The sequence below is a fragment of the Sturnira hondurensis genome, unplaced genomic scaffold, assembly GCF_014824575.4.
Source record: "Sturnira hondurensis isolate 20B ecotype Veracruz unplaced genomic scaffold, ASM1482457v3 Scaffold0007036, whole genome shotgun sequence".
Classification (NCBI taxonomy): Eukaryota; Metazoa; Chordata; class Mammalia; order Chiroptera; family Phyllostomidae; genus Sturnira; species Sturnira hondurensis.
In genome coordinates this window covers 1,706,116-1,722,644 of record NW_028079667.1, presented here as the reverse complement: position 1 = coordinate 1,722,644, position 16,529 = coordinate 1,706,116, and the positions used below count along the sequence as shown (strand labels likewise).

The window sequence follows — 16,529 nt, the reverse complement described above, 5'->3', positions numbered from 1 at the left end:
CAGAAATTATAGTGACAGGAAGAATTTAATTACTTGATCTTGAGGTTTCCTAATCTTATAAAAATTGCTAGTAAATCAGTTTGGAACATAGTATTGTATTCATGGGTAACTGAAGTGGGACAGTTGGGCTGTTAGCTGTTAAGCCTCAAAGCTAATTTAACCAGTTAAATGAGTACTTTGGAGACCAGAGCCTCCTGAGTACTGTCCCATTAACCTGGGCTCTTGGAGAATTTTGGCTGAGGGGTCTGAATTAATGGATTGAGACAAAAAGCACAATATTCTTGAAAAGTGGAATTTTCATCCAAGAACATTCCTGCTTTTAAATTGGATCCTGTTTTACCCAGAATTAGTCTCATTAGCCAATCCCAAGTTACTTGACTTAAATCTGGGCATCACATCATAAGTTGTTTTCTTCCAAGATTTGGAAACTTGACCTTTATGGATCATGATTGTCTGGTGCCTCCTGGTGGTTAGAAAACCCAACATTTCGTGAAGTCTGCACACAGGCAGCAGAATAGACTTGATGGGTGTAAATTATTCTCTCATCCTCGGTTTGGCAGAAAAAGTGGATGTGCGTGCTCTATCTCTTGAAGATCAGACTAGGAGAGGCTAAGTGTATACTTCACTCTTTTGGCAAGAATGGAATGAGGTTGGTGTTCTGTGGAGAACTCTACAGGTGGTGTTGTCACTTAGTGTGGAGGAGAAGGGGAAGTGTCCCCAAATGTCCAATATAATTGATTTACCAGAAATGTTCCTGAAACTATGCCTTTGGCTCTGAAGGAAGCTAGACTGTAGCTCTTCACCCAGCCAAGCTGATGTGAGAATCTGAGCCTCCATTCCCACTTTTGAAGGAATTAAGACATTGTTATCTGCCCCCACACCCAAAGATACTTTGTTATTAGAACCAACATGTATGTGTGTTCTGTACACTCTTCATACCTCTATTTTCAAGCTGTCTACTTACTATGAATTTGACACAGTTGTGCTTGAGCATTACTACCCAGAGCAGCACAGTGGTCTTTCACTTAAAATGTGACTAAGTGCCCTGCTGGTGTGGCTCAGTAGATTGAATACCAGCCTCACAACTGTCCTTGGATACAGCATACCTGGTGTACATTAACAATTGGAGGGTTAGAGAGTTGACCAATGCCATATAGCTAAGACTTCCCAACGAGGTTCAAAGTCTGACTCTTCCCAAATCTTTAGCCTTCACATTTGATACGAAGTTTTCTTTAACATGTAATTACTTCTAAAGCTTTCAAAAATCTTGAAATTAGCCTTTAAACTGTGTTAATAGAATGTCTCCTATACCTGTTACTATTTTGAGCTTTGGCCACTAGATAGTGCTTCTAGGAAAATGAAACATCTTAAGTTTGGGGGAGAAATCCAGAAACTGGGATAAACAGTTGTTTGGGCTTACTGTTTGGGAACGAGTAGACTCTTGTTGCGAGGCAATGCTCTACATTATCTGCAGTTACAAGTTTATGTCACTTGAGGCACAGGAGGCCTATACATGTGGTAATGAGGGAAAATGAGCAAGATCTGCTATGGTATGGAGTAGATGGTGTCTGGATACGTCTCATACCAAAAGAAAAAAAGGATACAAATTAAACCTTGATGCTTTCAGTTTGAGTTGGATTTGACCAATCATAAGATCAAAAAAGATGAAGTGCAGGGTTTTGTAGCCCAGCTTACATCAAGGAACTGAAACAAAAGCTTCCCCTCACTATATTGAGGGTAGTTTTTATGGTGTACTAGTAAGACCCAGGTGTAGGACAGCAACATACTGTTCCTTTTAACATCTATTGAAAAGGTGGGGTAAGAGGTAACCAAGAATGACTACCAGATAGAGAAATTTGAGGAGAGCTCACAACTCTAGTTTTTTAGTTCCCAGGAACTTCTGAGTTGAGGAAATGAGAACCACTCTCTTTCTCTTGACTTGTCAAGTATAACAGAGCAGACAAAATGCTAGGGTTGTTGACGTTGTGTTACACAATGGGGGAGTATAAGAGCATAGGCCTAGTGAACTGGTTTCCCTGATCAGAAACAGTTTAGTTTATTGGGCAAGAGGACAATGCAGAATGAAGGGGCGATCTCAGACAAACACTGAAAAGCAATGAGGGGAGGGGTACTTTTGCTCCAGACTACAATCTCTCCTGCAGTTCAGCATAGAAAGGGCTTACCTTTGTGGTCTAGAGGTTTGCTTACAGAATAGAAGTGCCACTCAGTTTCTGACTATATCTTCAGCAACATAGGCCTGGTGCAGTATGTAGAATATAAAGTGTTTGGTAAGAGGGAGGGTGTGAATAAAGGGCAAGGAGTTAGAACCACAGCTCCTGAGGTCTAAAAGCATCGTGCAGAGGGTGTGGTTGAGCCAAGCTCTTTATAGAATGTTATTCTGCATCCTTCCCCCATACACACTTATTTTGTGGGGCAGGCACCAACCTTCTTATATAATAGCCTCTGATCTATCAACGTACCATAATTTTAAAGGGGAAGTTTTCACAGTGGACTGAAATGGTATTGAACTTATAGCACTGTGAGTATGTAACTGCTTTTGAGTCAGATGTGAAATCGTTTGTGCTGCACCTGGGTATTCCGCTGACAACTAAAACTTATTTATAGAAAGCTACTCGTTGGAATGGGAGGTGAGTGGACACCTAGACTCATAACCTTCAAATTAACAGAATCCCTTCACCAGCAGTGGAGGTGCCAGTGCCTGCTAGATTGTTCTCAAAGTCAGATGGCATCAATCACAAGGACTGTATGCTGTGATCTTAAGGATTCAAATACAAGGATATTCAAAGTGAGCCATACCCTGTAGTCTCCAGGTGGAGAGATGACAAGTCTTCTACAAAACTGAAAAGTTTTGTGCAGGAACACTGTTAGTTTTCCAGATACTGGAACTGTTTACCCATAAGTTGGGCCAAAAGTGGGGGTGGGGAACCAAAAATAAACTAAGGAAGTTCATTTGATAGGTATAGTTGATGGGAAGCTTTGGCCAAACTTATTAGGAAGATTAGCTAATTTTACCTGCCCACCTCACTCAGCAAATACTGATCCAGAAAATCAGACCTCTCTCATACGAGTACTGTGGCCATCTCAAGCGGACTATCTAGACTACATGTGTAACAATACGGCAGAGTCTGTATCTCAAATCAAGTAATGTTCTTCAAGAGATTGAATGGAAAATAAAAAGCTTATTGCCTGATATCAGTGGAAATGGGTTCAGATGGCTCAGTTCTTGCTTTTCCAGTCTACAGTGGGATATGTGACGTTTTATTATTGAAGATGGTTAGCCCTGGGTGGTTTCAGGTGCAGCCAGACCTTGAAAACCTATGAGTGTTATTGGCACTTGGGAAAAGGAACCTGTTGAAGTAAAATGCCAGATCAAGAGATGGCAATGCACTTGACCAGTGGTATGTGTTCGTGAGCAGCTTCCCCAGGTGACTGAGCGGAGGCCAGCCTACTTCTAAGAGCTTGCTCCCCCTCCCATTAAAATTATTACCATTATACTTCCTTTAACCTGGGGACTAAAGAGGAGAAAAAGGAATAGGAACAACAGACTACACCTTTCTCTATGTTAAATAATCTTGCCTAATTTGATTTTTAAATATTGTTCAAAAAATGTCTACAACCCAATGCAGAATTTGTTTTTAAAATGAGTTCTTGGGTCAAGATATTAAATATTTAAAATAAGGAGTAACCTTTGTACTTAGTGACTGCAGTGGCTTCACAACACAATGTTTAATATATAATTGGTATGTTAATTTGTCATGTTCTGGTGTCAGCTAGGGAGTGGGCACTCACCCATCCACCCCTCCAACTACTGGGCACTAGCAATTTCTCTCCTTACAGATTATCCTGGAGGGGCGATGCTACTCATAATTCCACCACTTAATCTAAGCAAAGACAGACTTTGCCAGCATGCTCATCCAATTGCCCTAACTTCTCTCCAAGGATCGGATGATCCAAGAGGCAGGGACTGTTCCTTTGTTTCACCTTTCAACAGAAGCCTACGTTACCATCCTGAATTAGAGGGGACACTCCAAAGGAGCTGCATCACACACAGCTGATGCCGCCAGTGGTGTTTTGTGATCTACCTAATACGGGTCTGAAAAAATGATGGAAATAAGTAGACTGTAGCCAAGTAATAAGATTAAAAGGTAAATAACTTCAAATGTATAGTGATGCTCCAAAACAGAAATAAATTTGAAAACTGTCCCTTGACTATAAAAACTGCCCCTAAGAAGTGACTGCTAATAAAGTAATCCAGCCTGTCACCAGGGGGATTAGAAATTACAGACTCAACTGGCAGAGCTGTGTGTGTTTGTATATGGGTATAAGTCCCTGCGGATTTTTCTTTTTCAGACATAGAAACCCACCTGGGTAATTCTGAGAAGACAGGATTCTGATCTGCTGCTAACGACGCTGTTGTCTGGGACAGGCTATGTACTTGTTCAGGGTTCATTTCCCATGGTCCAAAACACACCTCTGGACACAAGGTAAAGCAGAGCTTCACAATAAATAAAAAGGCAAGATGGACCAGAAAGTTATTTCAAGGTACCTTTAAATAAAAATGGAGTCCCAGAGGCAGAAAAGTCATCTACCCCATACTGGCACATTTTAAACATGATTAAGATTTGTAAGTCAAAACCTCAGTGACAGTAAAGGGTTTTTTTGCTGTTGTTGATGTGTCTGAGATGAGGAAAACATTTTAAACAGAATTCTGTGAGTTCACTCAAATTTCGCCTTGAGCTTAAAACTGGCTTAATTTTGATTCCAAAACTTAAGTTTGAGTAACCAATACATAAAACAGAATTGGCTAACTGGAAGATGTCCCCCCAAAAGCAGAACCCCAAGTCAAAACAACATATGAGGGATGCAGGTAACAGAAAAGGAGTCAAATAAAGCAACAGTGGTTCCTGAATTTAAGGAAGGATGCCCATTTCTCTCTCTCAAGAGGCAGATGGTCAGCTGAAAAATAAAAACATTGTATCAATAGAACACACCAAAAAACAAAAAAGATGCAGCCATCTCTGTTCATGCAATACCAAATGTTTAAGACAAAAACCCCAAACTCCAAAACAACCCATAAAACTAACAAAAGGAAGGAAAATGTTGCCCAGGTTTTATGACCTGATTGATGGTTGCGGGTCCTGATGGGGTTGTTCAGAATGTCATTCATGGGGCAGAGAGGTCTGGAGTTACCGTGAGATCAAGTTTGTGAACCCTGAAGGTGAGGGCCACCTCGGATTAGGGCACACGCTGTCTTCGGCCCCTGAGCTCTTGGACAGCAGCTTCAAGAACATGACAGCTAAGCAAGAGGATCCCAACACATGGCTACCTTGGGTCTTGGCCCCAGTTCTTTTACTCAGTTTCTTTTTTAGAACTGTTTTTGGTAGTGACAAGTCACTTGAGGAACCACTATGGGCAGCGGTTTGTAAACAGACAGTGACAAATACAAACAGCAGTGAAATATTTGAGCCAGACTTTAAAAGAAAAGGAGGCGATGGTGGAAATGAGGTAACTCTTCCCCAACACGTGTGAACAGACAGCTCCTGCTCTTCTAATGCTCTATGTCCATTAGGAGAGAGTGGGGCTTGTCAACAGGATGGTTACATAAAGAAGAAGCTACAGAAGAGAAAAAAGAAAGGTTCAGATTCAAATTTAACCCTTCAGCTTAAAATAAAGAGTTCCTCTCTAATGAACTGTGAAAGAACAGCGGGGTGTCAGTTAGAGGAATGACTTCTGAGCGCGGGTTTGAGCAGCAGCAGCAGCAGCGTTGGCAGCAAAGGCAGCAAAGGCAAGGGAAGAAGAAGAGGATGCTTCCCTGGGGTCTAGGGGCAGTGGGGCTCCAGGGACACTACGCGGGACGGGGGGGGGGGGGGTATGGGGACGGGGGAGCAAGGTGGCAGAGAGGGCATGTGAAGCACAGGACACCACGTGTTATCTGGGAGAACTGGTGCGGCCCAGATGTAGCATGGGAAGTCCACCGGCCAAGGCAGGAAAGCACGAGCCTCTTCCCTATTTCTTTTATCCAGTGTAATTAGCATGGGCACATATGCGTATCAAACAGTGACTAAAAGAACTCACAAAAGGGCACACAATGTTTGGGTAAAAAATATATTTCCCCCCACTTATGTCTTGGCACTAGTGAATTATGCATAGATTACCTGTCCACCACTCTCCTACCTTAACAGATGCCAAATTACTGAGCATGTTTGCTGAGTGATACTTTCATACTTGAAAAAAATGATATGCTTCACAATTGTACAATTATTTTAGTTTTTTTAAGAAAAGACAAGTCTAACATGCAGCTTACATATATGACAATTTCCCATTAACACAAAGTAGATTACACAACAGTTTTAGAAACACATTGGTTATTTTCAAACAGCAAAATGACAGTGGTCTACAACTACAGTTTAAGGCATATCAGCTTACTTTAAAATTAAGAAATAGACAAAGTTCTAATGCTGTTCACAGCTTAATTTTCAGTTTATTAAAAAAATTCCCTTCATACCTACATACAATCTAGACTTTGTAGGTCATTTCCACTAATGAGTCATCACACACATATTCTGTCAATGGAACCAAGACTTGACAATTTCAAACACTTGTGAATGGAAAAGTGAAGGGGTCTGAATGGACAGTTTTGGCAGGACCACACAGAGACAGAATGACACGGTTGGTGACAGCTGGAAACCTGATTCAACGGTCGGTACATGAAACACTTGCAGACGTGTCACAAGTGAGGAAACCAAGTTGATTTGTTGGAGGTGCACAAGATAGGAAGAGTAAGTTATTTTTATTGCTGGTGAGATTACAAAGCAGAGAAGGAAGATGAGTAACCTGTGCCCAGCTTTATGTTAAATGTTCCCCTGGCTAAGATGCTCTTTCTGGACAAAATCGGGACTCATGAATAAAGAGCCCAAGCTGGAAAATGTTAACTTCCAATAAATTCTCATAATGAACTTCCAATAAATTCTCATAAACGTTTCTCCATCATACCCTTCTGCACGTACAACTATTACACGTATTTTAAATCCAGGAGAAGCAAAAAGTTGGCTGCTAGAGTTGAATAAGAGATTTTTAGAGCTGCCTGGCTTTAAAAGAAGAGGCAGTACTGCTGGCAGTTAGCACAGGGCAAGGCCGCTAAAGCAAGATCTCAAAGATGAAGTGGTCGCAACGGCAGCCTCACATACACATCTCTTCTTCTGGATTTTCTCCACTCCTCATTCCGGCTCCACTCACACAGTCAGAACCAAAGGCCCTCTGTAGGACCCAGTGACACCATGACACTGTGTATAGCACAGATTGGGACCAGTGATTCCTGACTCCCACACTGATATCAATGAAATGCTGAATTTATGTGTTTCTTGTGAAAAGGATATAAATGTATAAACGTGGCCACTTTAAATAGATTTAGCTTTTCTTTTTAAGCCAAAGCTACTCAAACCATTACCTTTCTACCCCATTCCAAAAAAAGAAAAAAATTTTCTAGCCCATATGTTTCCCTTATTTTAAAGTCAGAAAACTCTCAAAGGTTTCTTACTACTGTACTTACATGCAAAGGCGAAAGCACATCCAATTAGATTTGAGGGTATCATTTATTCCGTGCAGAGCCAAGGACTACTGTGAAAAAAGGCACAGATACAGAAAGGAAAGAAGGACAGCAATAACAAACTAAGGGGGCCAGGAGCAGGGGGAGAAAAAAGTTCAGAAGCAACGCATTAAAATAAAAAGCTCTCTCTAGTCTAGATCTTTCTTTTGACTTTTTATTCCCTGACTCTCCATATGATTTATTTTACTGTGAAAAATGTCATGGGAAAAAATGAATCCATAATCTTGGAATCAAAGTCAGCTGGACGCCTTTCGCAGCTGGGCTCACTTTAAAGAGGTTTTAGTGATACATTTAAAATGATTTTAAGTGATGCATTTTTAGAATTTACCAAGCACAAAAATGGTCGCACAAGCAGCGGTGGAAACAGCATACAACGAAAGCATTCAGTTTTGTCTGGTGCGAGCGTACGAGCAAACTCAGCCCATGGTTAGACTCAGCATGCCATCCATTATCTGGCTGCCCCACAGCTGGCATCACACTAGAATCGTTAAAAACACAAAAGCAAAAATAAAAACTCTGGCCTGGTTCCTCTCAAACCTGTCTCTGTACCACTATTGCTGCTCCTAGTGTTCAGTTTCTGACCCAGCTTAGTCTGGGCTTCAATGAAACTGATTCCTTACTTTACCTACTTAAGCCTCAGTCAGTTCATGGGAGACCATTCCTTCTTTGCCCTAAGAATATGGTTGAGGACCAAGAGAAGGAAAAGATAATTTTTATGGGAATCAACTAAAGACTTACTAACTTTTTTTAAAAAGTGTGTCTGTGTGTCAAGGGAGGTAAAGGGGATTGTATCCTATTTACTTTATACATGAATAATGAGTCCAGAAGGAAACGGCACTAGTAAATAAAGTATCCGGTTCATAAAAAATGTTATTCTTTCAAGTAAGAAACAGGAGACGGTACAGGTACAGGGACAGCTAGGAGGATCTTGTTATTAGAGGGGAAAAAATTCAACAAGATGAAAGAATATGCTTTATAAAGGAACAGTACAGAAAAGAGATTACACACACCCTTTTTCATACAGATTTGGGGTGATGGGCTATGGACGTAAAGAGGAGGGGAGTGAGCTGGCCGTGAGGAGAAAGGTGAGGAAGTTCCTTCACGACAACTGGACTTGAAAGACCAGCTGTTCTACTTTTCCCTTCCCTTTCTTGCCATATACCGAAAGGACACCATGCAAGGAGGCTGGATGTGAGGCTGAATTCCTCCTTTCTGCGACTTAGGTTTGTGTCATGCTCCTTCCCATTTCTGCCTGAAATTGACAAGGTCCCCTCAAATCTGCAATGCAGATGACACAATTTACGACACATTTTTTGAAGGATCTCTGAAAATTTTATTCTCATGATTACTGAAAAATGTTATTGGAAGTCCCGACATCCTGGCATTGTTCATTAGGTCCTCCCTCTCCACCCACTGACAGCAAGTTCTGGTGTGTTTGGGAAAGTGCTAACTGTAAGTAGTAAGGAGTCTGTGCAGAGCCCAGCATCCCTCGCAGACTCCTCTGCTGAGCAATGCTGTGTCACCCAGCTTTTGAGACGGCTGATTATGAAACTATGACTGTGTTCACTTTTTTTGGGGTAACCTGGATCCTCTCTCAGATACTATAGTTTTATTACAGCTTGACTTGGCCAGAATTTGAGAGATAGAGGTTCAGGCGCATTTGTAAAGCCATAAACAGACAAACTGAACAGACTCACAACCCAGACCAAATAATGTTATAATAATGAGCAATCCATGCAAGTTTCAAAGTCATATGAAGCTTACCCACGTGTCTGCCTAGGTGCAAAGCTATCTTGGGTTTGGGGTGGGTGAGGAGAAGAAACAGAGTGAGTTCAGGACTTTGGCCACCATGGAGATGAATGATTAAGAAAAGTAAGCTGTCATGGCTACTCAGGTTTATAGTTCAGCTGCTGAGGTGGTGAGTTTTCCTAGACATACATGTAGCCATTTACCCTCCTCCCCTCAGTCCAAAGCAACATACAAGTAACAGGCATGCTTCCTGCTGCCACTCAGAACAGGCATGAAAGGCAAATCATTTACTTCCCAGAAACAAAGTTCAGCTGCATAGAGCTTTTGCTGTTATTCCCTTGTTATTGGTGTCTGGGGAAAGGTAAAAAAAAAAAAAAAAAAAGACACAGATGGCAGAGTTACAATATTACTGCAAAAGCAGGTGAATGCGGGACCGTCCTTGGCTTGCCAGGCTTTATGTGAAGCTTGCACTGCAAGTTAAAAACAAAACAAAAAAGTTAGAAATAATAATAAATAAAAAGAAAGGAAAATTAGGAGCGCCAGCACCAGCATTCAGTGATGAATGCTCATGCAATGATTATGGAATTGACAGAAATCAAAACCAAAAATCTGAGTAAGCTATTCTACTTGACAAGCAAAAGCAACATTTTAATGTCGAATTAAAGACCATGTGGTTAGTTTCCATTTGCACGTAATTTCGAATTCACAAGTGACTTCTCGAAACCGCTACGTGTTCTAGTGGAGATTTATTGTTTTTTCATTTTCTCCAATAACACCAAACCATTATCTATTAGGTCTGATTTGGGCATCACATCTGCACTGAATAGGAGTTGCATCTTCCATTTCTGAGCTGGAGTAAGAGAATAAACGTGTTATAATGACTTTGAACAATTAACTTGGAGCTTGGAATATGGTGGATGGAGGACATGCTATTAATCTACTTGGGAAGGGGAAAAAGGAACAATCATTATGTGGGTACAGCTACAGCCACGCCAGGAGCCACCCCCTCTTGTAGGTTCAAAGTGCCACCCAATCCCAGGTCCGCATGTCTAACTAGGCAAGTCCAAAACATGCAACTTCGCTCCTTAGCGAGAATCAATTAACAACAACAACAACAAAAGATGAATGGATGATTTGTGTAAACTCTAGGTATCAGATGCCTGGTACAATTTTAACAGGATGCATTTTAAAACTTTCTTTTGGGATGGATGTCTCTTAACCAGCAAATGCCTGCTGGCAATGGTGCAAAGCTTTCAGAGAAGAGGAACGCTGTCCACTGAACGACTTACCCACGGGCAGTCCCCCCACTGTGGTGCAGCTGCAAACAAGGGAAGTACCGGCCAGAGAAGGCAGGAGGTGGGGTCCCGCTAATGGCAGTGCCACGGTTAGTGCTAGTTTGTCTGTAATCTTAGGAAATGTTATATGATCTCATGCCACTACAGGTCAAGGAGCAGTATAAAACCTTACCTATGTTAAAAAGGGAGCATGTTATTAAAACAGAAAACACAGAATTTACAACTATTAGAAAAGCTAAGTTAGGCTCTGAGGTGGACACACAGCCCGTGGATAAACAAGCATCTCTTTTCATGTTCTCTCCCTCGGACAAAGCCAGCTCCTAAGTGGCAAGTATGGCAACTCCAGCATCGACTCCGGCCGCCTGAGGAGGAGAGGGTCTCCTGTTTATTTTCAAAGCGTGGCTCTGGTTACCCTGGTTACTGTCTTCCCATGGTCCTCTCTCACCGAAACTCTCCACTGGCAAGAAGGGGCGCGGTGCTTTTTTCCGTTTGTTTGGTTTTTTACTTTTACACTTCAGGACTCCAACTGGCAGTTAGGTGATTTCACTGTTCAAATGGTACCACGTAGAAAATGGTAGGAACGCAGCAGTTACCAAAAAATACGTGCCATTGTCAGGCACAAAGCCTGGTGACTATTGTGCCCCAAATGAAGTCTCATTCCATTAATAATAAATGAGAACCTATAAATAAGGCTAAAATAGAACTCACACATTCTTCACATAACTTGAGAAGCATTACACATTGCTAAGGTCCAAGGGTGGGAAGAAAAATCACCTAAAATATTCCACAGGGCAAGGCAACACCTCCCTACTACACTGGCAAGTCTGGTACTGGACACATTTTTTAAATGGAGGCACAATACTGATCAGCTCTTGGCGTCTTTATTGCTTAAAGGCACATCCAGTTTACACGAAATATCTTAGGACATTGCTGGTCTTTTATAAACATTTTTGGTTCTAAAATACACCTTTATGTATGTTAGTGCTTCAGGATGAGAAAAACTTACTTTGGGTTTCCTAAGTATGAGTCAGCAGCTTTTTCTGTTTCATTCATGCCGCAGATGTACACACACACACACACACACACACACACACACACACACCTATACCTATTTTTATCTTGGGTTAGTTTGGATCAACAAGGGTATGATGCCAAATGGCTTTAAGTTTGTCTTCGCGGCAAGAGGCTCTGTCCCTCCGAGTCTCTGCACGGGGAGTGTCAGCAGGGGTGACCGGCTCCGCCGTGGCGTGCAGCTGCGGAGAATGCTCCCTCGAACCGGACTGCGGGCTAAGCACCTGCTGCTCTCAGAACCCCATCTAGCATGGCTAAATGCTTGGCCCTGGGGGTCCTTTCAGCACTTGGGTCGGTACCAACCCCATTAAAACGACACCTCACCTACACCAACTGCTTTCTATTGCTTAGAAAATGTGCCTGCTCCTCGGCTCTCTTGACGTATTTTCTGCTGTCTCGGAGCTCGTGGAGTTTGTGAAGTGTGATTTAACACTCTCCGTGTGCCACTGTAGCAGTGTGTCTTGATCTCTACCACGGGCAACATAACCGGACTCCTCTGGGGTGAGCCTGCCGGCTCACCAAGCCCGAGTGAACGATCCCAGTGGCAGGTCGTGGTGACCGTGCAGACCCAGCCCTGTCTGCTCTTCCTATGTTTGCACGCGTGCCTTTGCCTGCTCGAGTACCAACGTTCCTATTGTTTACTTTTGTCAGCTTCCCCCCAAATGCTAGCACCTCAGGACGACGAGAAAGATCCTGAGCACGGTCTGGGCTGCGTGCACCGCCCTCGGAGCACACCCAGGCCACGGAGGACAGCGCCCTTGGGCTCGCCATCCTGACCACACACAGCTTCCCTCAAGGCATTGTCCTGACCACTGTGCTTCCTGTCACACTGATAGCAAATGTCACAAAACTGCACCCTCTGGTCTTTAAGGTGATTTGACAGACAGCTTCAAATCACCAGAGAATGTCAAGGAAGGCCCGAATCTCCCACTGGGTTCAGGCAGCCTTCGCTGGAGTATCATAGGAAGTGGCCCCCATGAGAGCAGAATCTGACCCTTTGGCACTTTACGTCAAAACCATATTTAAAAGTGTTTTGCGTGTGTGGGTATGGGCGTGTCTTGAGGGCTGTGGGGGTGGTTCCTAACTGGATGGGACTGTGAGCCCATTTTCACAATAAAATAGCTCACCATCTTGCTGAATTTAGAGGAAAACTGGGGGCCACTAGCAGGTCTTCCAAATCTTTCCTCTGGGGAACAACGACTGATTTGTCGAGACTTACAATACAGAATAGAAAAATAATGTTCACAACCATAATTTAAGAATGCTCTTTACCAGGAGTCATGAGGACTGCCTCCACAGAGCAGTGCAGAGAAATAACCCATCTTTTCAAAAGTCCTCGTGTTGGTGCAGAAGACGCTACTGGGGATGAAAGGTCCCTCCAGTCCTGACTGTCTGACCATGTGGTCAAGTTTTATAAGTTAATGTTTGTGTACCCTTTAGAAATACTTTAAAAACCTTTATCGTCTTCCCTGCGCTGTAGAGAAAATACTTGCTTTTATCTTTCTGGTTAATAGACCGGTTTCCAGTCTGCAAATGGGAGAAGTGGAGACATGCAAGAGGAATAAATTGTTAGAGACCCCAGTACTTGGGGTGACACCTGCTTACTTTTTCTTATCCTTGTCTTTCTTGGTTTGCTGGGCCCCAGACTGCTGGGCCTGGGTCTGTAACAACTGAGCTGCTGCTTTCTTCTTCTGGAAATTGTTCACCTCCTCCTCCAGCTCCTTCTTCTTGTCTTCCACTTTCTTCTTCTCTTCTTGGTGTGTCCGCTTTAGGAGGTCAAACTTCTCGTGGAGCTGGGGAGAAAAAGGAGAGGACAAGCATGCTGAAGGGAATGAGAAGTGTATCAGTAGAAGGTTATCTGGGTCTGTTCAAATCACAAGCTGCATCACGGGACTGCATCACGGGGCTGCACGTGCTTTAACTGCAGGGGCGGGCGGCGTCTGGTGCTCGGGGAGAGCCAAGCTGGGACGGGAAAGGCATCCCTTAGAGCTGTACTCTCTTTGGACACCTGGATCCTGTGGAGCTACAGGGAATCCCTACACACCTTTTCGGATAATAAAATACATTTCATTGTAAAAAGCATAAAAAAGAATGTAAAAATTATCCATGCTCGTGACACATTCATCCATGTGATAAGAGTTGTTCTTTATATAATGTATAATATGCATTCACTTAGAGACATACACAGTGACTACAGATGAGTATGTTGAGAAATTTCTGGCCCCTGACAAATTGAATTTCGAAAATTACCACAATGCAGAAACAAAGACTGGAAGGGAGAAAGAAAAATACTCTTACTGGGTAATTCTAGACTTTTACCCAGCATCCACGTGGTACTTAAAGCCAACTGCAAATAAGCCTCAATTTTCCTTTCTCTGCAGCAAAACTGTGTCGATTGCTTTCTATTTAAATAATCTCTAAGTTTCAGTCATCTTTATGAAGATAAATTAAAAAGGGATGGTGAGAAAATTAGACCATTTCATTTGTAAATGTACTGAGCTATAGGTCAAGCACTCGAAATACTCGTTATCATCAGGGCAAGCCTGTTACACACAGTCTCTCTCTACGGGATGAGTGTTACAGCAGAAATCCATGCGAACTTCCAGGGAGCCGTTAGTTGGGCCTGGGCATCAGGAATGAGATGGAGTCAAGGGGAAGCTGGAGTAGAGAGTGCAGGCCCACAAAGGGGACGTGAGCACAGGTGCAGCGTACAGAGACCATCCCCTGTCAGTGCCGATGGGCCACCGCTGTTTAGCTCACCGAGTTACTTGGCTGACAGACTAAGACAATAATCATAGTCCCAGGATCTCAAATCTCCCATTTCAAACTTGTGTACTGAGGACACAGAGAGGTACAAAGAAAGTAGGGCCAGGTCCGGAGACCTAAGATCTTGTTTAAGTTTCAGCTGTGCTAACTAGAAATATGACTGCATGAATTGCTTAACCTTTGTGACTCTCAGTCTTATCATCTGTAAAATGGGGAGAAGAATATCTGATCTACTTTTCTTGCTAGTTAGCATGCCATGTGTGTGGTCAAATGTATGCTGAAGGTACTTGGAACAGCATAAAGTCTCATAAAAGGTGAAGTATGGATAAAACACCTTGCTGATTTCTCTCCCTTGATAAAGGACAAACAGATGCCTTACCTCTTTCTCTGCCTCTTTAAGTTCAGCTTCTTTTTCCTTCACTCTCATAACAAACATTTGTCTCATTTCTTCTTCTTTCTTCTGAAGTTCTCCCAGAAATTCATTCCTTTTTGCTTCGTATGTCTCCTGAAGGCTATTCAAAAGTCACAAAGACAGTGTCATTGAAATTGTATACGAAATTTCAGTTCATAGACTTTCTACCCACTCTCTTTCAAAAAGTAGACAGGGCTGCCATGCACCATCTAAAGGCACATAAAGCAGCACCATCTTCCTTTCAGTTGTGTGGGGGTCAGAAAGAAAGTGCACCAAGAACCAGAGCTGAACCAACAAGCACAGTGCAGCGCTAACAGGCCGTGCCTACTGGCCACGTTTTATTCTACACCTATTCATACAGGGAAAGGTGGGCTGGGCTGGCTGATATTTTCTGGATCAGCACACCAGGTAGACACCAAAGACATGATAAAGAATTTTAGAAGGTGGAGGTGGTGTCACATAGGTAGAAAAATGTAGAGATACTAGAGCCGGACAGATCAAGTTTTGGATTCTGGCCACAGCGACTTACTGACTGAGCTGGGCAAGGGCACAGCCTGAGCCTCAATGCTCCCTGTGTAAGACGTAGAGACAACAGCACTTACCTTCCAGGGATCTGACCATGGGAATTCAATGGAGCACCGTGACTAAAGCATTCAGTGCTTAACAAGTGTGACCCTCTCCCCACTCATCTGCCTCCAGTCTCCAGTTTAGAAAATGGACTCAATACTATCTAAAGAGACAACAGAAGATCTGAAGATGATCCACAAAGTCGCTGCTTTCTTTTTTTTTTTAAATTTATTTATCTTTAGAGGGGAAGGGAAGGAGAGAGTGAGAGAAACATCAGTGTATGGTTGCTTCTCGTGCATCGCCTGCTGGGAACTGGCCTGCAACCCAGGCATGTGCCCCGACTGGGAATCAAACCACAATCTTCTGGTTCGCAGGTCTGGGCTCAATCCACTGACCCACACCAGCCAGGGCATTGCTGCTTTCAACATTGTATTACCATGTGTAAATAGAGCAGGGAGGAGTTTTATTTTTATTTTAAACCCCATCCTCCTCCTGACTGTCTACAGAATTTGGAGCCCAATATTTTAAATCAAATGCCATGAATCAGCTTTATCTCTAAGTCAGAACGAACATGTTTACAGAAATATCGCCTTTGGTAACACAACTTAAGACAACACACTCCCACCCCCATAGAAACAGAAACATGTGGTGACATTTTTATAAGGTGCGACTGCTATCACTCCCTTGCAGGCCCCTAAAACAAGAGTTGTCACAGTAACAGGAGCCTGCTGAATTATCCACCTTCACCCGTGGACCAAATTCATCCCAAGTGCTGACCCCACACTGGACAGCACCTCTGGATGACCCCGGGCGCCATGGAGAGCCACCCCCAGCATTCACAGGTGTCCTTTAGAAAAAGAAAATGGACATTCAGGCGGTGGGAGTGCTTGTGCATGTACACAAAGACCTAAACAATTAGCTCTGGCTGGTGTGGCTCAGTGAAATAAGTGCCAGCCTGCGAAGCAAAGGGTCGCTGGATTGATTCCCAGTCAGGGCACAGGCCTGGGTTGCGGGCCAGGTCCCCAGTGGGGGGTGGTGAACA

General features: G+C 43.1%; 1 protein-coding gene across 3 annotated transcripts in view; it reads right to left on the bottom strand.

The window, feature by feature from the left end:
* Positions 1–4,750: 4,750 nt before the first annotated feature.
* Positions 4,751–16,529, bottom strand: part of SEPTIN11 (septin 11) — an 87,926-nt gene continuing 76,147 nt past the window's right edge. Inside the window, exons 8-10 of one of the 3 annotated variants that reach the window (XM_037051002.1) lie at positions 14,888–15,020; positions 13,348–13,535; positions 4,751–4,977 (exon numbers count right to left, since the gene is read on the bottom strand). In XM_037051002.1, the coding sequence (XP_036906897.1) occupies positions 4,974–4,977; positions 13,348–13,535; positions 14,888–15,020 (325 nt within the window). In that variant the 3' untranslated portion in view covers positions 4,751–4,973. The other 2 variants (XM_037051001.1, XM_037051000.1) reach the window with 2 other exon arrangements.